This window comes from Colias croceus, chromosome 11 (genome assembly GCF_905220415.1).
Source record: "Colias croceus chromosome 11, ilColCroc2.1".
Classification (NCBI taxonomy): Eukaryota; Metazoa; Arthropoda; class Insecta; order Lepidoptera; family Pieridae; genus Colias; species Colias croceus.
Genome location: NC_059547.1, coordinates 2,057,482 through 2,081,299, shown reverse-complemented (window position 1 = coordinate 2,081,299; position 23,818 = coordinate 2,057,482). Strand labels below are relative to the sequence as shown.

At 33.0% G+C, this 23,818-nt stretch overlaps 2 protein-coding genes across 4 annotated transcripts in view; both read left to right on the top strand.

Moving 5' to 3' along the window:
• LOC123695278 overlaps nucleotides 1-23,818 on the top strand; it is a 59,591-nt gene that overhangs the window by 11,213 nt on the left and 24,560 nt on the right. The gene's annotated exons all lie outside the window — the stretch shown is intronic.
• On the top strand, nucleotides 12,272-14,481 carry LOC123695647 (vicilin-like seed storage protein At2g18540). Its single transcript, XM_045641552.1, has 3 exons — nucleotides 12,272-12,338; nucleotides 12,726-13,663; nucleotides 14,419-14,481. The coding sequence occupies exons 2-3, from the start codon at nucleotides 12,734-12,736 to the stop codon at nucleotides 14,479-14,481; spliced, it is 993 nt and encodes a 330-aa protein (XP_045497508.1). The 5' UTR covers nucleotides 12,272-12,338; nucleotides 12,726-12,733.

The window sequence follows — 23,818 nt, the reverse complement described above, 5'->3', positions numbered from 1 at the left end:
TATGTATAAAACTCTTCTAAAACATAATACAAGAAAACCCTACGATTCTCATTACTGAACCGATTTTCCTATAATATAATTTATTTGTTACGAAATAAGATCCTCATGACGTTTATGCCTAATTTTATTGATGTAAAGGCTTGTTATAATGCTTATATTGGCAATTCAAGGATTATTATGCAATACAAATGCTGTATATTAATAATATTATTTGCAATGGAGAAGCATTTTAAGTGCGAGTTGTTATCCTGAGCTCAATAGGGCTTGACGTGCGTGCGTCTTTGTAAATTGTAAATGTACCTAGCTATATGGTATGTCTATATATTGTACTAGGTGCGCTCCGCGGTTTCACCCGCGTGGCTCGACTCCTGTTGGTCTTAGCGTGATGATATCCTATAGCCTTCCTCGATAAATGGGCTATCCAACACCGAAATAATTTTTAAAATCGGACCTGTAGTTCTTGAGATTAGCGCGTTCAAACAAACAAACTCTTCAGCTTTATAATATTATAGTATAGATTGTTTAGAATTTCAAGAAAGGTTATATAAAATATATAAATGTTGTCGTAGCAGAACAAAATAGAAAAGAATGGAAAAGTTTTGTTTTGAATTTGAGATATTAGAACATTAAATAAAATACGTTGCCGCATCTTAGTGTATGTTTCTTAGTTACATTAAATATTTATTAATAAACACTTCATATTATTACAACCTCAACGACCGCATAGAGAAAATTTTGATTTTTAATATCTATAAAAACAATGCTTTCAGAAGTTTCAGATAAAACGAAAAAAATTACTCCGCATAAAATTGATTGGAACACACGTGTATTTTACACGTGTCTCACGTGTAAAATACACATCCATATTTATACGCATTCGTGTGATAAGTTATAACAATGAAAACTCCGACAAAAACATAGCATAGGCTCCCTAGATAGTTAGATACTAGCACATATGCACATATGCATGCATTAGGATATTGGATGCGTCAATTGTTTCTCACTCAGACAACCAAATTGTTTCAACACTCCATGTTATAATATATTACACACACATTATCAAAATATATTACACTTTAAACATTTTGATGGATAGACACAGTCGGAATAGTTTCAACTTTCAACAATTCGTCGTGTAACAGCTATTCCTTGTGTAAACATAGTGTATTTATTAAAAATGAGTGAGATATCAAAAATATATGTATAACGTAAACATTGCTATGATGTGTTGCTGTGGGATTCGTGAGTCATTCGAAACTGCGGTTTGGGAAGTTTACAGAATTCTACCAGACAGAAGTTTGGTTTATTAGAAGATTTAAATAACATGGAAAGTATTGTTTTTGTTTTATTTGGGGATAGTACATTCCTTTGGTTTTTTAGGATGCTTTTCAGGACTAGCTAAGTCTGACGTTGAAACATAATTTATTTAAAAGAGTTTTACAATATAATACTTATTGGAATGTTTACAGAATTGTTATACAATATCACAATCGCTATGAAAATATTGTAAAAACATGAATTAATTCGCAGGTTAATAAAGTGCTCATTATAAATTCAAATTCAAATTTTTCGTCCAACATTAATTGTAACTTCGGCTTGTTTTTCCAAGAAACGAAAATACTAAGCTTAAACTCGAACCCAAAGAAAACAAATAAAACAGGGGTTTAACTGAAATTATCACATTTATTCAGAGACGCGAATACGTTTATCTGTTTTTCCACGAGGATTTTACAAACAAATGCATACTAAAGTGATATATTTTGTACGGTATTGTCCTGAAAACATTTTATGACCCGAGTTTAAGTTTTAAACTAGATCAAACTACTAAACGGTGCATTCACCCTCGGTTTAGCGTGACTAATAGTGGAACTTCCAAACTTTTACTATTTCACTTGCATTATGAACTGTGAATGAAATTTCTGGAAAATTCGACTGACGCTTGACATAGTTTCACCACAATTTAAAATTGAATTGAAAGTTTTTCCAATTCACTTCAATGTAAAAACACGATTAAGTTAAACGACTAAATTGCATTTAAACGTTTCATAATTATTGTTAATTACATGTTTTCATTTACCATTTACAAATTAAACGAAATTTCTAGAACAACAATTAGCTTACAAACCCTCCAATTAAGCAATTTATACGACGTATACAACGCAAATAAAAGGGCGCACTAATAAATAAAACATGAAGGAAGTACAGACCTATATTAGAAAGGCTCATAAATAAATATCATTCATATAACGTAACAGATGCTTACGAAAATAAAAGGAGTAATTTCGCGCCATTTTTGCGAACATCTAACGGGTAACCAAATGACGTCATATTCCCGACCTAGTTAGTTCTGAATAGGCAAATGGCTCGCGCAATCTGAAAAGAACTGAAACACTGAAAGTATGTGAAGTTGGATACATGCCATTCTCAAAATGGCGCCAATATTGTTAGAAAGGTTCTAAAAGGCAAGAGAAGAAATGACTAATGGATCATAAGCGAAAGTTGGCTTTCACAAGGATTTTTATTACTATTAGTTCGAAACATGTAAATTTTCACCAGTTTGCTGATTCATATCGTATCTTGTTTAAATTACATTTATGATGCTAGAACAAGCTTGAATTTTATTTGGTTGGAGACCAGAAAGATTTTTGAAGTGAAACTTCTTTATCGGGATTGGAAAAAAATTTAGTGTAACATTTTTTCGTTACGCGTGACATTTTTCCGTTACGCGCCATCTTTTTCTTATCCCTACCACGCGTGATTCGACGTATTTCGGTAAAGTTGCATATAGTAAATTATTTTTTGAAAAATAAGGTCATAAAGAAGTTTCACTTCTTACGTGTGTACACTAGTACACGCACACATTTTTTTACCTACAATATTAAATGAGTATATTTCAATTATACCTTTCACGTCTTGACTTCAAGTGGCCAATTTCCCCAATGGTTTTTATACCAAAGATCAAACATTTGAGTGTACAATTCCAGAGACCCTTTGCAACATTACCCTTCAAAAAGCTTCCCATAAAATTGGAAATAAATTGGCATGAAGCAAGAGTTAAATAAAACAGAAGATTAATTGTTTGCTAAATTAGTTGGAGCAAATCCGTAAGTTATATTTGGCCGGTTTGCACATCCATTGTACTATTCGCGGAGATTTGACGTGAGATGAGCGGATAAATCAACGCATGTTTACGTCCACGGATCGGAAACTTAACAATACAGCTAACAATGTTTAAAACATGAAAATTAATCATGTACTTTTGGATATGATTTTAATTGTGCGATAAATTGTGGAGTAAATGATGTTCGTTTGGTTTAGGGATCACAAAGGATTTGATTATATTTACGTGATTAATTTTGATAAGAATAAATTTGGATGGATATAAATTAACTACAATGTGATGTGTTTTCTGGTTTCGATTTTTCAAATTAAATAAATGGATATTTGAACCTTTATTAATTAATTACAGCGCTCAAAGGATACTTTATAACTGAAACAATCGGTGTAACATCTTTCCAAAATATTGTTTATTTTCTTTACTAATATTATAAAGTTGAAGAGTTCGCGCTAATCTCAGGACTACTGGTTCGATTTGATTAATTCTTTCGGTGTTAGTTAGCCCATGTATTGAGGCAGGCTAGAGGCTATATATCATCACGCTAAGACCAACAGAAGCGAAGTCACGCAGGTAAAACCGCGAGGCACAGCTAGTATGTTATATTCCTTATTGATTATATATATAAACAAAAGGGCATAAAGTCTCATTTCATAAACATAAAAGACTGGTCCTCCAGCGGTAGATAAGAATGGCCCTTATAGGAAAATATGCTATGCATTTAAAGCCCTGAATGCGTAAGATAAAAACAGAACGACGCGGACGACTCATTAAATCTTAATGAGTGTTGCAAAGCTGTTAACATTTAAACGGTCACATTTGCAAGCGCTTAAACACCGGATGATCCGCCTCCAATTGCAAATATAGGAGGGTAGTTAAAACAAACTTAAATGTAACGTTTGGTCACAATTCGGTTCTGGTTTAATATTGGTTTCGGCAGGAAATAACTGGCGTGTTACAGATGTAGCTGACCAATCAATCATAGTGGACTGTTAATAATGTTCGGGTTTTATCAACATGAACATGACGAGTTGAAATGAAGTTAGAATGAAATCTCCGTTTATTAAATTTTGAACACTCTCACATTGTATACGTACTTATTGAAATAGCAACTACAGAGTTTCTTGTCAGTTCTTATCTGTAGCTTTCCAAACCGGTGGTAAATGGTTAAGTAATGTTATTGCGATTCAAAAGTGATTCACAAGATCAGAAGGCATAGCAAATAAATCTATTTTAGCTAATTTATTAGCTAACTAGCTGCTCCCCGCGGTTTCACCCCCGTGGCTCCACTCCTGTTAGTCGTAGCGTGGTGATATATAGCCTATAGTGAGGATAGCCTTCCTCGATAGATGGGCTATCTAGCACGGAAAGAATTTTTCAAATCGGTCCAGTAGTTCCTGAGATTAGCGCGTTCAAACAAACAAAGAAACAAACTCTTCATCATTATAATATTAGTATAGAATATAGATTTAACGTCAAAAGACCCATAGCATGAAATCTTGTTTTACCAGATATAAACCACAGATACATACGAATAGAGAATGAGCATGAATTATGTGGTCGTAGATGAATTGCACAATGTAGCCCATTATCTTCGCGGGTGACTTCCCTTACACGATAATGAGCCATTTATGGCAGTGAACCAAACTAAAGGGAAAAGATAAGAATTTCTGTGTGAGGCTGTATTTTTAGTTAGACCAGATATCTTCTGGAGTAAGAGTAAGAGATTTATTTAAATAAATGAACTTACCAAAACCCGATGAGTTATTGAAGAAGTTTAAACTGATTCTAGCAATAAGGGAGTATAATGAGAGATAACGACAACTTAATTTTAGATTAAACAACGCAAACTTATATATTACAAGAACAAACAAAAAATCATACAGATATTTTTGTATTAAAAAGCTTTATATTTTGTTTTTATAGACGTCACAACACCGCCAATTAAGTACATATTAACATTCCAAACAATCGCTGGTGTATGAAGAATGTTAACGAACGTAATAAAATTTACAACTTCCAATGACGTTTGTTTAATTATTTATATTTGTTAAGATTAAAATATATTCATGGCAGTAATAGATTCATGAAATTCAAATGTAATGAGGTAATGAGGTACATACACAACGGAAAGGAAAAAGACAAAGATATTTTTATTACGGCGTAGGGCGTTTCATGGAAACTTCACCTAGAATATGTTGTCGTCAATAAAAAGCTGCTTCCCGAAACAGTAAAAAATCTAATCCTCATTGTTTCAAGACAATTGTAATTTGTAGCTTACGAATCACGCTACTAACAAAACGTGTGTCGAACATGCGTGTCAGAAGTGAAACTTCTTCGGCAAGATAGGTATCAAAATCGTTGCCTTACTCCAAGTTACGATATTGACTTGAAATTTTACTCTCAACGCGCCTAAAGAAGTTACACTTCAAAAATGAAACCGAATCACTCATAAACTAAACTGTTTGTCTGTTTGTATGAACCTGCGTCTCTCGCAAGGACTATTTTGGGAAACTTGCATACCGATGACCTCTCTATTGCTGTATAACAAGCTTTGGCTTTACCGATATTGCATAAAATTGATCCAAACAAACAAACCACTATTTTTTTATGTTGTGAGATTTACGATTAGAGCCTTAATCTCTAGTGTTTTTTTAAAACAATTTATACAGAAAACGTATGGCAATTTTAACGACTGTTGGCATGCAAACATTTTTATAATTTCTATTTCATTTTTACTAGCGTTTAGCTACTATTATGTGTTCTGTGTTTTTACATTAGATATCATATCAGTTTACCCGACAAGTAATCAACACAAATCATATTCTACCAATCACAAATATTACAGCTATGACAATGGCTATCAGAAACATGTAAATCTTATAGACTACGCAATAGAGGTCTATGACAAGGCTTAATCTAGTATGATAAAGTCGCAGATTAGCGTATCACAGATTCATGCCGGTCCATAGGATGTGCAAATTGCCGGTAATTTATTTGCGCTGAAGACAGACTAAATTATTACTAGCTAGCTTCTAGTTATTATTCTGTGCTATTACATAAAATACTACTTGCACCGTCATTTATAGAACATTTACGAATGAATTTTGTTGCATTTTCAGGAAATTTTCTTTGAGAATATCACTAGTTGGTTATTTGGTTATAATACGGATAAATGGTAACAAAAAATATCTTTGTTTTGTCAAAACAACAACTTTCTTTAATACCTAAATGTAAAAATGTAAAATATTTTCTAAGACTTAAAAGCTACAAGAATTATTCTCAATGAATGAATGACATGAATGAACACCTACTAAATGTTTGCTTGCGGCTATAAAGTTTCACAATTTGGCACATTCACAATGTCACTAAAAATGATTTGCACGTATCATTGATCCAGTGGAAGCTGTTAAATATATTTGTTGTATTTTAACTGTCAATTCAAGAGATATTGTGGCTTTTTTATAATAAAGTAGCATTTGATTGAAATTTTTAGCAAACATTTTTCTATAACAGATGTTTTCAATTCGTGGTGAACTCTTTTTTCGTACATATTGAAATAATAAAAAGGACACGCATCATTTCTTATGATAAAGATGTGCACTACATAGTACCTATAAAACAAAGTCGCTTTCTCTGTCCCTATGTCCCTTTGTATGCTTAAATCTTTAAAACTACGCAACGGATTTTGATGCGGTTTTTTTTATTGATAGAGTGATTCAAGAGGATAGTTTTAGACCAATCGGGCGAAGCCGCGTGCGGTAAGCTAGTAAGCTATAAAAGTAAGTCCCCGAGTGAAACCACATAACACATCTAGTCTTACAAAACAAAATGATGGACAGCATCTAAACCAGTATATAACTCACACATAATTTGCGATACTTTAACGCGAAATCAATACGTTACCTCACATACCTGATCTATTTATAAATTTAATATTTCCGTAAAAATTGTGTGGGTTTGCCGTAAACAGAGCATAGTTAGCGTATGATTGAACACGTAAATATTTCATTCAATGAGCGACAGTGATTTGTGTAATATTTTAAGACGTATTATGTTATTGTTTAGCTGATTTAGAAAATTACGTACCCATGAGAGGTACATCGCTTGTTAGGTATGGAAATAGAGAGTCGATCGATTAAGTTTGTAATGTAAGCGAGCAATGTATAGTTTGTAAGGATTGTATCGAAAGTTCTGGTGAACTTGAATTACAGTTCGCTGTGACGACGGAGATTAGCAATTGGTAACAATAGCGTAGAAATTACAAAGTTATTCACATTTGTTTCTAAATTGTTTGATAAATATTTCAACTTATCATAAAATTCTTGGACGTTTTCTACACGACCTACTGTGAATAATATCTGAATTATTTCATTGTTATATTGTATTTCAAAATAGCCACCATTTATTATCTGTGGCAAGTCGTTTCCTCGGTCAGTGCTGAACTACAAAGCGTTATACAAGCAGGTTTAAATGGTCAGGCCCAAATTCTAGATGTTTCAACAAAAGCTATAGTGCATGGTGAACCGCATTGTTGGCGCCAAATAGGTTAAATAGGCTGGCATTTCCATAAAGTGTGGCCACAACATGCCGTGTCTCCTGTTGTTAACGGCTACATTTTATCCGACATCAGACGATGATTTAAGATGTTTTTTTTTTTGTCAATTAATCCATACTAATAAATACTAATATACTATACTAAAATTACTCTATCTGTCTGTCTGTTACTCAATCACGCCTTAACTACTGAACCAATTTCCATGAAATTTGGTATAGTTATTTAGTTATTGTTGAAAATATATCTCAATAATCTAAATTTTGATACTGGTAGCACCGTCTGTTGGCATTAATACTTACTAGAGTTCATTGATATGTTTAGTCTGTAGTTATTAGTCTGTGGTCTATAGTTATCTGTGCAATAAATTCAGTTCCTTGTTGAAGCTAAAAACGTTGTTTCATTATAGGTTATGTGCCCCAGACGCTTCAGTGTAAAAAATTAAAAATGAGTTCGAACTATCTTATTAGTGTGCCTAAGTTAAAAGGGCGTGAGAACTATAGTGAGTGGGCTTTCGCGGCGGAGAATTTTCTGGTTTTAGAAGGCATGTCGAAGTGTATCAAGTCGGAGACAGAGGCAGAAACCGTTGAAGCCGCAGATGACGCGAAGACCCGTGCGAAGCTGATTTTATCAATAGATTCGTCGTTGTATGTTCATATAAAAAACATTCAGTCTACTCGCGAGCTATGGGAGAAGTTGAAGAACATGTTCGATGACTCTGGATTTACAAGGAGAATCAGTTTGCTACGAAATTTGATTTCCATTCGTCTAGAAAATTGTGATTCTATGACTGCTTATGTGACGCAAATCATAGAAACGAGTCAAAAATTATGTGGAACGGGTTTTAACATCAATGACGAATGGATAGCATCGCTTTTGTTAGCTGGACTAACTGAAAAATATTCGCCCATGATAATGGCCATTGAGCATTGTGGAATTCCATTGACAGCGGACGCCATTAAAACAAAATTGTTGGACATGGAAGAGAGTAGTGGCGACCCTAGCGCCACCAGTGGTGCGTTTGCGAGTTTTAATAAGAAAAAACGGAACAGTAACAACACTACCAGAGACAATGGACAAACGTCAAAGTCGAAAGTGATACGATGCTATCGATGCAAACAAATAGGACATTACCGCAATCAATGCACATTATCGGATAAAAATTCGTCGGATTCACAGAATAAAACATCAAAACAAAGTAATGCTTTTAGTGCTGTGTTCCTGAATGGCGATTTTTGCAAGAGTGATTGGTATATTGACTCTGGGGCAAGTGTTCATCTTACTGCCAACAAAGATTGGATGAAGAACGTATCTTATGGACACGATATCAAGAAGATTGTTGTTGCAAATAAAGAAAAAGTATCTGTGGTATGTACCGGTGACGTGCAGATTTCGACACAGACTGCTGATTGCCAATATGATATAAATGTTGAAGGCGTGTTGTTTGTGCCGAGTTTGACTACAAATCTGTTATCTGTAAGTCAATTGATCGCTAAAGGCAACAAAGTCTCGTTCACAAATGACTGTTGCAACATCTTCAATCGAGCTGGTGAATTGGTGGGTACAGCTTTATTGATCAATGGTGTATACAAATTGAAAATGCCTGAAAATTGGTCTAGAGCTGCAGCGATGGTGTCAGGTGAAGTGTGGCACCGCCGACTTGGTCATGTCAACAGTAACTACTTGAATAAAATGCAGAACGCAGTGGAAGGATTTACACTTGACAGTAAGACAGACATATCAAAGTTGTCCTGTGTAGTCTGTTGCGAGGGTAAACAAAGCCGTTTACCGTTTCCACAGAATGGTCACAGAAGCTCAGAGCTGTTGCATGTAGTGCATACCGATCTGTGTGGCCCGATGGAGAATAAATCTTTAGGAGGTTCTAAATATTTTATGATATTTGTCGATGATTTCAGTCGAATGACTTACATTTATTTTTTGAAAACTAAGTGTGAAGCTCTTAAGTATTTTCAAGAGTATAAGATGGAAGTTGAAAATCAGTTAAACTGCAAAATCAAAATTTTACGCAGCGATAATGGGAAGGAGTTCTGTAATAAAGAATTTGATGAATTTTTAAGTAAAAATGGAATAATTCATCAGAAAAGTAATCCATACACACCTGAACAGAATGGGTTAGCAGAGCGGTTCAACAGATCCATCATAGAGAAAGCAAAGTGTCTCTTATTTGATGCAGGATTGGACAAGAAGTTTTGGGCGGAGGCGACCCATACGGCTGTATATTTACAGAATAGAATTGCAGCGTCTGCTCTGAATGGAAAAACTCCGTTTGAGTTGTGGATGGGTGAAAAACCAGATATCAGTAACCTGCGTGTTTTTGGGAGTACAGTTATGGTACATATACCAAAGGGGAAGCGACTTAAATGGGACAAAAAGTCTGAAAAATGTATAATGATTGGTTATCCTAGAGACGTAAAAGGATACAGGATTTATAATCCAATAACTAAAGTTATCACCACCAGTCGAGATGTGATTGTAATAGAAAATACTGTACCTGCACAAAGTGAAGAAATGACGCAGTGTGCTAGCTCTGTAGAGAAGGCAGAAGAGGAGGTGAGCATAGTTCCAGTAGGGGACGTAGGAAGTGTCATGGCAGATTCACTTGAAGTAACGGACAGTTCTAACAGCTATAATAGTGATGAATCTTACTTACCTTGCGAAGAAGAAGAAACTAGATCTACTCTGGAGAATACTACTTATACTTCAGACAGTGACAGTACTGATACGTTGGTTGATGATAATGTCAGCTACGTGAATATGGAACGTGGCACAAGGCCAAGGAAGCAGCCAGATAGATATGGATACGCTAGTATTTATGCAGGAAATGATAAAATGGACACAGATGAACTTACCTTAGAAGAAGCATTGAGTGGACCTGAAAGAGAAATGTGGTTAGATGCTGTGAAGGAAGAGTTACAGTGTTTCAGTGATAATAGTGCGTGGGAGGCTGTCGAAGCTCCTAAAAATGGTACTATTGTAGAGTGTAAGTGGGTGTTACGCAAGAAGTATGACAGTGAAAACAATGTACGCTATCGTGCTCGTTTAGTGGCTAAAGGTTTCACGCAGAAACATGGTGTGGACTATACAGAGACATTTTCACCAGTCGTGAGACATACTACTTTAAGGTTATTGTTTGCATTGTCTGTTCAGTTAGATCTTGATGTAACTCACCTAGATGTTAAGACTGCTTTTTTGAATGGTGACTTGGAAGAAACTATTTTTATGAGAAAACCAGAATGTTATGATTCTATGTATAGTGATAATAAAGTTTTGAAGCTTAAAAAGGCTATATACGGATTAAAACAGGCTTCGAGAGCCTGGAATAAAAAGGTGGATTCTTGTTTGGTCAGTAATGGTTATAAACAATCAAAAATTGAGCCATGTATGTATATAAAAAACGTAAACAAGCTAAAAACTATTGTAACGGTTTATGTAGATGATTTTTTAATTTTTTCAAATGATAAAAAGGAAACTGAGAATTTAAAACAAGTATTATCAAATCAGTTTAGTATTAAAGACTTAGGTCAGGTCAAGCAATGTCTAGGAGTTGACATTAAATTTGATAAGAAAGAGGGTTCTGTAACTTTATGTCAAAAAACTTACATTGAGCAGCTTTTGAACAAGTTTCAATTATCTGACTGTAAACCTGTCAGTACTCCAATGGAGACAAAATTAAATTTGAATAAAAATGAGAATGTTAATAAACAAGTGCCATATCAACAGCTTATAGGTAGCCTGATGTATCTCTCAGTGTTAACTAGACCAGATATAACTTATGCTGTTAATTACTTGAGCCAATTTAATAACTGTCATTCCACTGAACATTGGCATTATGCAAAAAGGGTTTTAAAATATCTAAAAAGGACTAAATATTATGGTATAAAATATTGTAAACAGGGTAACAATGAAATTACAGGGTATGTGGATGCTGATTGGGCCAGCAATTCAATAGATAGACGTTCATATACAGGGTTTTGTTTTTTATTATCTAATGGTATAATTTCTTGGGAATGTAAAAAACAAACAACAGTGGCTCTGTCAAGCACAGAAGCTGAATATATGGGGATGGCAGAAGCATGCAAGGAGGCACTGTATTTGGGTTTTTCTACCGTTTCGTGCAAAACACGTGTCAGTGAGGATTAAACCAAAACTAAATAAGGCTAAGGCACAAAATATTTTTTAAATTCTATATATGATCCGTATGTATATTTGCCACTGAAAAAAAATAATGTCAGTTACTTAAAAAAAAAGATATACTTAAAATACCTGCCTAAATATCATTACCTTCTCTTGTCAGAAAGCGATTTTTGGTAGTTGTTATCAAATAACATAAATATTATGTATATTTTTGTGATATTATAAATTTGTTTGTATAAAGTAATAATCCAGCCATTAAAATATGTGAATAAAAATCCGCTAACGGTTGCTATTTTCATTTGCTGTGATAAATTACGTTTAACCATAAAAATTACTCATTACCATCAATTGAAGAAGAATTAAAAAGAATCAACCTGTACGAACCCCCTAACGATGTTCCCTGCCTCACTCCCCTTTGTGCGATCCTTACTCAGTCGATCAGTAAACACGAAACAGAGTGGACGCTTGCAGTTTGTAGATAAATCAACGAAATATACGAGATTTTTCGACGTGGTAAGTTTTTTTTTCATTACCATTAGAGATATTTTTTGATAACGAGTAATTATTTTGTTTGTATTCTGGATGTTTATATGATAATATTTAAGTCTTGACATCTTTGGAATATTAATTCCAATCATTTTACTTTTATTAAAAGAGCAAATCAATAAAATGTACTAGATTATCATTACCATTCCTTTCATTACCATAATTTACCATCACCTATTTAGAAAATGGTAATGATCATGAAATAATGGTAATGAAGATAATTTTACTATGTCAAATTTAAATGAACATAGTAGTTAGATGTAGGTATTTTTTGTCCCAATGATTTTTATATATAATTAATATGGAATACATCTTTTTTTATGGATAATGCTTTATTTTTAGTCTTATTTACAGATAAGACGATGGCTAGGACTAAGTCGAAAAAAACACGAGAAGAAAAGTTAGTTGAAGCAAAATTACGTAGAAGAAAGAAGTATGAGGAAATTAAAAATGACCCCGAAAAATACGCCGTTCAAAAAGAAAAAGAACGACTGAGATACTTGAAGCGTAAGGAACAAAAACAAATCAAGAGTGCGGCTGATATGACGCCAAGAGAAAAAAGACTTCAAAGAAAGAAATGGAAGGAAAATACCAAAAGATACATAGAAAAACAGAAAGCAAATAGAAGAATTCAGCAATTGTTAATAGATGGCACCCCACCGTCAAGCGACCGTGAAGATACTGTAGATTTAATTAATCAGCAAGATCCATTAGAAGGAACATCTCGCGAAGCTAATAGTGTAATTAATGCAAATTGCAAACTTTGCCAAAAAAAAATATATTTGATAAGGAAGATACGATACGTACACAAAAATGAAATAAGTAAACTCAAGAAAGAGAAAGAAAAAGTTGAAAAGGAAAGAGATGCAATTAAAAGGGCGTTAAGAAGGATAACTAAGAAAAACCAAATACGACAAGATCATCACAGCCAAAAGAATACACAAGAGAAAGTAGATAGGCTAGTAGAAACTATAGACGAGAATAAGCGGGAAGAAGTAAAAAAGAAGTTATTATTCAGTGAGATAGTAAGTAGAAATTTATCCGAAGGGTATAATTGCCTTAAAAAGAAAGAAAAACGCATATTTAGCGACATTGTAATTCGAAACAGAGACAAATTTAAAAAGCACAAAATATTAGGAATGACTAGCACCTTTTCAGTACGACCCAAATCTCAAGAACAAAATATAAAATGTAATAAAATAGACATCAAACAATTAATTGAAGAATTTTTCCAGGATGATTTAAACACGAAGATATCTCCAGGGAAAAATGAATTCATAACTCGAAATGGCGTAAGAAAGCAAAAAAGATATCTTAACGACACCCTCATAAATCTCTATAAAAAATTTATAAAAAATCAGAAAGTAGGATATTCCACATTCTGCAAATATCGCCCATTTTGGGTACTACAACCAAAAGATTCGGATCGGAATACCTGTGCATGCAAAATACATGTAAATTTTGATTTATTAGTGAAGAGCCTCAATAAAAATAAAATAATAGAAGAAACAAATGGAACTGCTTTGCTGCAAAGTTTATGTTGTGACGCTTATAGTGAAAGTTGCCTAAATCGAACGTGCAAGGTTTGCCAAAGAAGAGTTTTAAACTATAAAGAATTTAACAATGACTTAAAGATAAACTATTACGAATGGTGCACAAAAAGAGAAAATTATGAAACGAATGGAGATGAGAAAATTAAAATTGTAAACACAAAAATAAGAGCAACAGATCATCCAAAAAATATTATAGAAAAGCTGGAAAATTCATCAAAATCATATTTTAAACATTGTGCTAACATTCTTGTTCAGTATAATCATTTAAAATCTCTAAAGGCAACATTATCTTCTATGGAAGCTGTAGTACATATCGATTTTTCGGAGAATTACTCAATTCAGTTTAATGAAGAAATCCAAAGCTTTCATTTTGGTGGCAGTCGTACACAGATAACATTACATACAGCAGTGTTATACATAATTGATCAAGAAACTGGAATCTTGAAGCCATATAGTGCTTGCAGTATTAGTGAATGTAATAAACATGATGCAAGGGCGATATGGGCTCATCTGCTACCACTGCTTGCCTATATCCAAGAAATATCACCGTCGATTGATACAATTCATTTTATTTCAGATAGCCCATCAAGCCAATATAGGAATCGATACATGTTTTACGTGATTAGTCAATTACATTTAGATTTTCCGGAGCTCAAATCTATTACTTGGAATTATTTAGAAGCAGGACACGGAAAAGGGGCACCGGATGGTGTTGGGGCCGTTTTAAAGAGGACTGCAGATCAAATTGTGCGGCTGGGTAGAGACATAGGTAGCCTAGAAGAATTTTGGACATGTGTAGAGAGCAAAGTAAAAAATGTTAAATTGATATATGTATCAGATCGTGACGTAGTTGAAAAACAAATTCCATCCGTGGTTCAGCCATTTCATGGAACGATGTCAGTGCATCAAGTCTTGTGGTCCAATAACTATCTAATGACATTTAGAGCTCTTAGCTGCTTTTTCTGTGAAAATGGAGAAATATGCACACATGGATACCATCTCGGATTTATGAACTTGCCAGAGCCGATCCTCACTAATAGCACTATACAGGCATCAGATGAAATTTTAGCTTTAAATAGTACAGGAAGTTTTTTAAGGGATTTAGAACCCTGTAATACAATACACCAGGCTCAAGAACAAAAACCTTTAACTAGCGTAGAACCAAATATTCATATTTCGTCAAGTATTAATCCAAATAAAACTATTACAGTCCTTTCAGACATAAAATTACATTGGTCCAACAAGGCTTTTTCAATTGACGAAAAATCCAAAAAAAGACCAATAAATAGAGTATTAAGTAACTTTTTTGAAGAGGATTCAGAAGAAGAGTTATTTAGCATTAAAGAATCGAAGAAGAATTCCAATTACTATTTTGGTGAAGCATCTACTGTAATTCGAAAGATAAAAGAGGAAAATAAAAAACCACTAAAGCAAACATTGGTGAGAAACTTTTTCGATGATTCTTCAGATGAAGAGAATGCTGAAGATTGTGTGTATGAAAATAAACGCATATAATAATATAAACGAAGGTGACTTAATAAGATTGTTAATTGTATGTTTTTGATTATTCTAATAATTACTCCTATTTTCAAGCACTTTGGGCTGCTTTCATGAAAGTAATTTAAGACTGTATTCAGAGTACCTAATAGATTTAAGTTCTCTAAGATCCATATAGATTATTTTGTGATTGTAACTTTTAAGACTGTCTAATTAATAATGTGGTGTTATATAATTTTTAGTTAAACATATTATTATGTTTATGTTAGTTCTTTCGTAATTTTTTTTGTTGTAAGATCCATATGGATAATTTTGTGATGGTAACTTTTAAGACTGATTAATTAATAAAGTGGTGTTATATAATTTTTGGTTAGACATAATATTATGTTTTTGTTAGTTCTTTCGTAATTTTTTTTTTGTTGTAAGATCCATATGGATAATTTTGTGATGGTAATTTTTAAGACTGATTAATTAATAAAGTGGTGTTGTATTATTTTTAGTTAAACATAATGTTTCTGTTAGTTCTTTCGTATTTTTTTTTGGTGTAAGTTAAGCCATTGTGTCAACACATATTACTAAATTTAAGTAAGCATTTATTTTTTATAAAAATAAAAAAAAATACAAATTTTGACCAGGTTAGTTTTATTTACATTGTCATTACCAAATACATTTATTCATTACCATTGTCCTTTATATCATTACCAAATTTCTTCACTCATTACCATACTTATTTATAATGTTTCAAAGCCCATATCATTCACAAATTTGTGTATAATTAATTGATATTCATATACCTAGTTTGTTTTTCATGTAGCTATCCAATGATACTAACAAAAACGAATTCTATTTTTTTCTCGCAAATAATGTCAATCTGCACGAAACGATAGAAATACCCATTTGAGAAGTTTACAGTTTGAAATAACAAATACTATGTATAGTTTCAAAGTATATAATGACAATCAAAGTGCTCTGAAACTATCTACAAATCCAGTGTTTCATAAAAAAACCAAGCACATAGATGTAAAATATCATTTTTGTAGAGAATGTGTATCCAATAAGATTATCAAATTATTGTATTTGTCTACATCAGAAATGCCTGCCGATTTACTAACGAAGAGTCTGTGTGCGGACAAACATTATAAGTTTATGCGTTTGTTGGGTATATTGAATGTTTAAGTTTTCTTTGGTCTCATTAAATTTTTGTGTGATTATTGCGATAAGTAGGGGTGTTGAAAATATATCTCAATAATCTAAATTTTGATACTGGTAGCACCGTCTGTTGGCATTAATACTTATGTTTAGTCTGTAGTTATTAGTCTGTGGTCTATAGTTATCTGTGCAATAAATTCAGTTCCTTGTTGAAGCTAAAAACGTTGTTTCATTATAGTTATTAGTATATATTTTGATACCCGAGAAACGACATAGGAAAGGTTTTATCCCGGAAATCCCACGTGAACGGGAACTGTGCGGGTTTTTCTTTGACTGCGCGGGCGATGCCGCGGGCGGAAAGCTCGTGAAATATAAAGACGATAAATATTCAGTCAATTAATATCTGAAAAAATATCTGCGGTTATATTCTTTTATCATTCTTTGAGCCGTTTGAAGAATGTTTAAATGAGATATTGAGGAAAGAAGCATAATAATAGGCATTACTGATTACAGTATAGACGATAAATGATATGTGATTTTTACGTTGAAAATAAAAATATATGTTTATGATAATGCATTGTGAGTTAAACAATAACCTCAAGACAATGTTTAGATCGTGACAGCTTGAAGGTTGTGGTAATGCGAAGATATTCGAATATGAAAAATAGTTGATGTAATAACGTTATTTTATTTTAATGTGTTTATTAGTTATTATTTTATTTTTATCCGGCATAGCATAAACTTTAGCTTTGATCTAATGCTCTTTTGTTTGCTATAAAATTAATTAGATTGTGATCTATAGATACTAATATTATAAAGAGGAAAGGTTTGTAATTATGTATGTATGTATGGTTTTCACTTTTCACGCATAAACTACTGGACCGATTTCAAAAATTCTTTCACCATTAGAGAGCTGCATCTTCACTAAGCAACATAGGCTAGGTTTTATCCAGGAAATCCCACGGGAACGGGAACTATGCTGGTTTTTCTTTGAAAACGCGGGCAAAGCCGCAGGCGGAAAGCTAATACGAGAAACGACGTGAGGTAAATATAATTTACCAGTTTCCAGAACATTTAATAAAAGACAAATAATTATTCCTGCTCTTTTAAGATTTCCGCATTACATGCCATAAAACACAATTAGGTCACATACAAAGGAAATGAGTGAAATACAAACGTTATTTAGTTAATTTTGTTTACGTATTTTCACGAATACGTTATTACGCAAAGTCAAAAATCTCATTAATTTCATATCCCGCGCAATTCTCGGAATGTTAATATTTTACACGGGTTTGCGTTACACCACTATCTTGACTTCGCAAAACGGTTTGTTGTGAATTTATCCTACTAATATTATAAATGCGAAAGTTTGTGATGATGTGTGTGTGTTTGTTACTCTTTCACGCAAATACTACTGGACCGATTACAATGAAATTTAGCACACATGCAGAGGGTAACTTGGATTAACACAAAGGATAAGTTTTATCCCGGAAATCCCACGGGAACGGGAACTATGCGAGTTTTCCGTTGAAAACGCAGGCGAAGTCGCGGGCGGAAATCTAGTTCAGATATAAAACACAAAACAATACAATAAAGCTTAATAACATTGTCTTTATATCACGGTTATGCTTCCATTTCATCTTCACATAAATGATTCCTAAATAGGGAAAAAAATTGGGCAATCGCAATATAAGATATTATACGATCCACCAGGCGCCCATAAGTAGGTGAGCATGTCACAAGGGAAAACGGAAAAGATTACTTCCACGCAAGCGCGCAAAGCTTCTAAAATAAGCCCGTTTGATATGTATTTATTTTATCCTAGTATCAATTCGGGATAAAGAGCATCGCACTTTTAATACGCCTTTTATTGAGAGCAACAAATAAATACGTAAATACGCCACTCAGGTGTTCATTAATTTAGTCGTAATTGATAATATAATTTAACATTTTCACGTCTGTTTAGATCTGAAATAACAGGTAAATTTTTTTGAAAACAAAAAAATCTTAGTTCTAAATGTGTGTGAATATCTTCCTTAAACATGTCACCTACTAACATGTCTACATATTTAAACACTAACATAACTAAAATTTCCCATCGCAATAATTTGCCTAAATACGTCTTTTACTAACCTATCATTAAAAATACAGCACTCATACACGATCATTATAGTGTTCCATTTGAAAACGTTTTATTCACTCGTGAATTACGAACGGCAGTATTTAAATACTAGGTCACAATATAGGGCGCGGTATAGCCTAGATTTATTTATTGTTCAATCGATAACAGGAAATATGATGACGCAGGCATCGATACAGAAATGTTATTTTGTTGTATAAATCTCTTCCGCCTTGCTTTTCTTTATCTGAGTGTAAATACGAAAGTTTGCATTTGGATTGTTTATAATAGTTGTTCTAAAACATGAAAATTTCGGATTTTGTATTCATATAGATTTAGGCCTAGAATAACTTATAGGCTTGTTTATACAAGTACCAAGAAAGCAAAAAGAAATCTTGCAAATAGGTTAAACATTAATACCTGAATTACTTCAGTAATCTTAGTCTAATGTTTCGCAATTATTAATCGCTCGCTTTGGAAGAAAACCAATGCTAGATGTAAAATGAATCTTTATACACAATTCACCTTTGTAACTCTTTAAAGAGAAGGTTCAAAAATTCTATTCTTTCTTCTGCCAAACGTTTTAGTTTTACTCCAGCAACAGAAAACTGAATTTAACTTTCCGTCTGTTGAGACTTTAGAGTGTTTAAAACACATTAATATAATAGGATACTACAAAGCCAATTACAACGAGAAAAACGTAGCTGTAACCTGTAACAATAAGTACTGTCATATAACTTTTACAACCCCGTTAATGTTATTTGGGCAGTGAGACCGGGAGAATAAACAGAACAGAAATTTATTGAGTCGGTCGTGTCGTTTACAAATTGTTTAAATGTTTGATGAACAATGCGTATTATTATTATGTAACTAATTAAAAATATACTATAATATTTCCTGTTGACCTTCTTCTGCTCTGAACGTAAGAATTTGAAGTTATTAAGCCCTGGGATATGGCATGAAGACTGAAGAAATACGTGCTTTTAAAAGTAATGGTTTATGAGTAATTTTGAAGTATTGAAGTCCTGTTTTCCGAATTTAAAGGTACGTAATATACCTAATAAATCTAGATATTTATTTGGCACGTTTCATAGCGTAAACGGATTAATAAGTTTTAAATTGAATGGTGTCGTTAGATTCGCAAACGCGAAATTGAGAGAGATTTTCGGTAACTACACTAATTAAAACAAATAGCACATTTCTGAAGACATATATATTTCCAATCAAAACCTATCTTGTAGGTTGTGAACTTGAAGTAGTTTAAGGCCATCACAGTGAATTTTTAAAATATTTAGTAACACAAACAAGCCCCGGGTTAGAGGGTATGATAAATATGTTAAACACAGAACAACCCTATGTTACTTAATAATAATAAATATTTAAAGAAGTCCCTAAGGAACCCTAAAAAGATAACCTACAAAAATATGAAGACAATAAATCGTACGATACTAAAATACGAGTCATTACAAGCAGTTAGCCCGATTGCAACAGCACATGCTCACAGTTTCAGTAACTGGAGCACATGATTCATAAATACAGTTCCCATTTTGTTAATACTTATATTCAATTGTATTTCTGTTCTTCCGCGTTTAGCAGTTTTATTGGGACGTGATTGTTTATGTCTGTTTGAGTGTTTGTTCATACGGTCATTAGACTACATATTTTCTTTTAATGTGTTCACTTTACCGTATTAGATTTTTCCAGTATTGATGTCTTATGTCTTTCCAGCAAGTTATCCTCGACACTAGAATATTGATATTCAATTGTATTCATGCAAAAAAAAAAACACCCTATTATAATATGTATCACCGAACTTTGCTTATATAATAAGCTTACAAACAAAATCGGAGTTTCTTGCCGGTTCTTCTCCCTATGGAGAAGAACAAACTCAAACATATATTTATTCAATTAGACTTCTTATAAAGTCTAGTAGTAGTAAAGAAAGTATATTCAGTATCTATATACTGCTTTCCGAATCAGTGGTAAATGTTAAAAAATGTTATAACGATTCCAAAGTGCTTTTATAAGAAGTCTAATTGAATAAATAAATGTTTGAGTTTGAGTTTGAAAAAATCAAATGATTGAGTTCAAATGAGACATGCGACCTACCAAATGGACAAAACAAGATATAAACTATTACGCTATTCACGCCTTAACCACTAAACATCTATGATCTTTGATAAGGTTTTCCTCTTTGCCACCTGCTTCCTACACTAAACTGTAAAATAAACCCTCCTAAATCCTTGCTAAATCCAAAAGCTATTCACATAATCATATCTTATCTGTCAGTTGGTTATGGCATAAGCTCTAAGCTCGCGATAACCGCAACAGTAAATAGAGCCTTGCCAACAAAACTAAATGATTAACTTGGTAAGATCTCAACCTGGCTTCTGGCCAAAACCTTACACCTGTAGTTGACATCTGTCTAGAGATACTGAGCAACTAATGTGCAAGAAAATCAGTTATGACAGCAATTTATTATGGATTTATTATTTCGTGGTAAGCTAAAGATGTAGGTTGATGGTCTGATTTATGATGTTTAAACGACTTCGGTTAGTATAGAATATAGATAATAGTGCATTTGTTCTTTTATTAATTTCTATCGGCAATTTTATAAATATTAACACATAGTTATAAAATGCATTAAAGAGAAACTTAGTTCCATAAAATATTGCATTAATTAATTATTAATATTTATCCCTTGTTAGAAGGCTTGCCAATTCATCTGCAAAATTCTCTACATTATCAATAATTAAGTCAACATCCGAAGTATACACAATACGATCTGTTTCTATCAATAAAACAATCATATTATATATGGTTATGAATACTAAATAAATAACTCCAGCGGATGAGTGATCGTTGAGTGCATTAAGTGGGTATAAAGGACCCTTCCTGATTCTAGTACACTCATCGAGATAAAAGATCTAACAGCACACAATTTATATCTTTGTCAGATTTTTTGGCAGCTGATGACCTTTTTCAGTTTTTGTCCCTATAAATAAAAAGCCGCTTGCTAAATATTTGCCCGGGTTGAACCTGGACAAAATTCATTATTTTTTTGACAAAGAAAAAATATCGTCTTCAAATTTTCAGAACTTACCAATATTTAAACCAGACGGCAGGCACCATCTTTAAAAAAAAACAGGACAAATTGAGAACCTCGTCTTTTTTGAAGGCGGATAAAAAACCTTTTGATCTCTGACTAGTGTAGCTTTCCTTTAGTGAAGATTTTTCATTATCGGATCAGTACTACCGTAGGTTATACCCAAATAAGTTAGAAAATGTACACCTTTATAATCTATAGTCTATACTATAAAAATGAATCACAAAATGTGTTGGTAAGCGAATAACTCGAGAACGGCTGAACCGATTTCGATAATTCTTTTTTTTATTATATTCCTTGAAGTATGAGGATGGTTCTTATGTAGAGAAAACGTAAATATGTACCACGGGCGAAGTCGGGGCGGACCGCTAGTATTACTATTTAAAACTGAAGTTTGACAAAATATATGGCGCAGTTTAGGAAGAGTTTAGGTGATGTGTTATAAATTATAGTGCATTGAGCAATAAAACATAGCTATATAATATCTTGATTAAATTTATGAGTACCTATTGCCTACCCTATTAAATTTGAAATAACTACTAGTAGGCCACCGTTTGTACACATTATTTTCCTTTTATCTGTACTTTATGTGTCTCTATTTCTTTTGTGTGTGCAATAAATAATTAAATAAAATAAATAAATAAATAGTATCAATAAATATTATGAATTTTGGAAGTAGCAAGATAGTTAAACTTTGCGGGAGCGATTTGACTTTTTTAAAAAAGAAATAAAATAAAATTAAAATTAAACTTATTTAATTACTTAACTATAACAAGTGGACGATTTGGAGTCACAAATGTTAATGCCAGAATTACATGCAATGATACAAGCGATACCTTATTGCGAAACAAATGTTTTCCATTATGTGGAATGCTTATGTTAAATTGCAAGAACTTTCCGGTGGTCTTGCTGAGGCCAGCGGAAGGCTATTGCTCAACCTAACACAGAGGGTTGGGGTGGATGCGTAACTCCTCCCTCCTTAAGTGCGAAATTATCGGTTTGTTCATTTTTAATAACTATCCGATGATTTCGCAGACACATTACATTTAATATCTTATAACGAAGTAAGTAAAGTAAAAATAGAATTACAAGTACAAATATTAAAAATAGAGACGTATAGCCTAAAGTAGCACTGAATCTAAAATTTCTTTCACTGTTAACCATTTCACTATCACTGAACACTGATTGCTTTAATATCGTTGACATATATTTAACTTCGTCCAAGTTGATTCCTCGCATATTGAGTACACGTGTACTGGATAATGTTGGAGTTCTATTCACAGGTAATTGCGGCAAAACTATAATTTTTGTTGGTTCTACCGGATCATTCTCAGTGATTACTTGGTGAGGGCGAATCGTTATATTCTGGATCTCGATGCTACATGGTTCGTCGATGGTCATTATGTATGTGCCCACGACAGGATATTTGCTGACATCACCATTGCAAATTTGAGTCAGAGTATTTCTGTATTTTGAGAAAAGTATCCAACTTATAGATGTGATTCTTTGCATTCTCACATTCTCTATATTGATTAGCTGTTGTTCGCAGTGCATTGGGTTTCCTTCAAATTTAAGCAGTTGTTCTATGCAAGTAGTTTCAGGATAAGGCGTTTGATTTCGTTCATCGCATAGAAATTGTTCTCCAGCAGCGAGCGATCGGCACGGTTTTACGATCGGTAAGTATTTCATCCCCTTTGCCAACAGGTAAGGATATTTAGGAAAAATGGAAAGGGTTTTACTATCGGATGCACGGTACATAGGTATAGAGTATAATTTGTAATAGTTATAAGTATAATTATCTGTAATTGGAACCTCCATTATGAACGTAATCTGGTTTTGTTTAATATACGATTTAACATTAATAGTTTCTTCTAGTTTTACTAAGTTTGCCTCACTCGCTTTAAACACTAAATTTTCAGTTTGAGATATAAGAATTAAATGTTGCAACAACTCAGTAGAATTAATAATACTTTGATGTAGTATGGATACTTTACTAAATGCTAGAGCAGTCTCTATTTCTCCT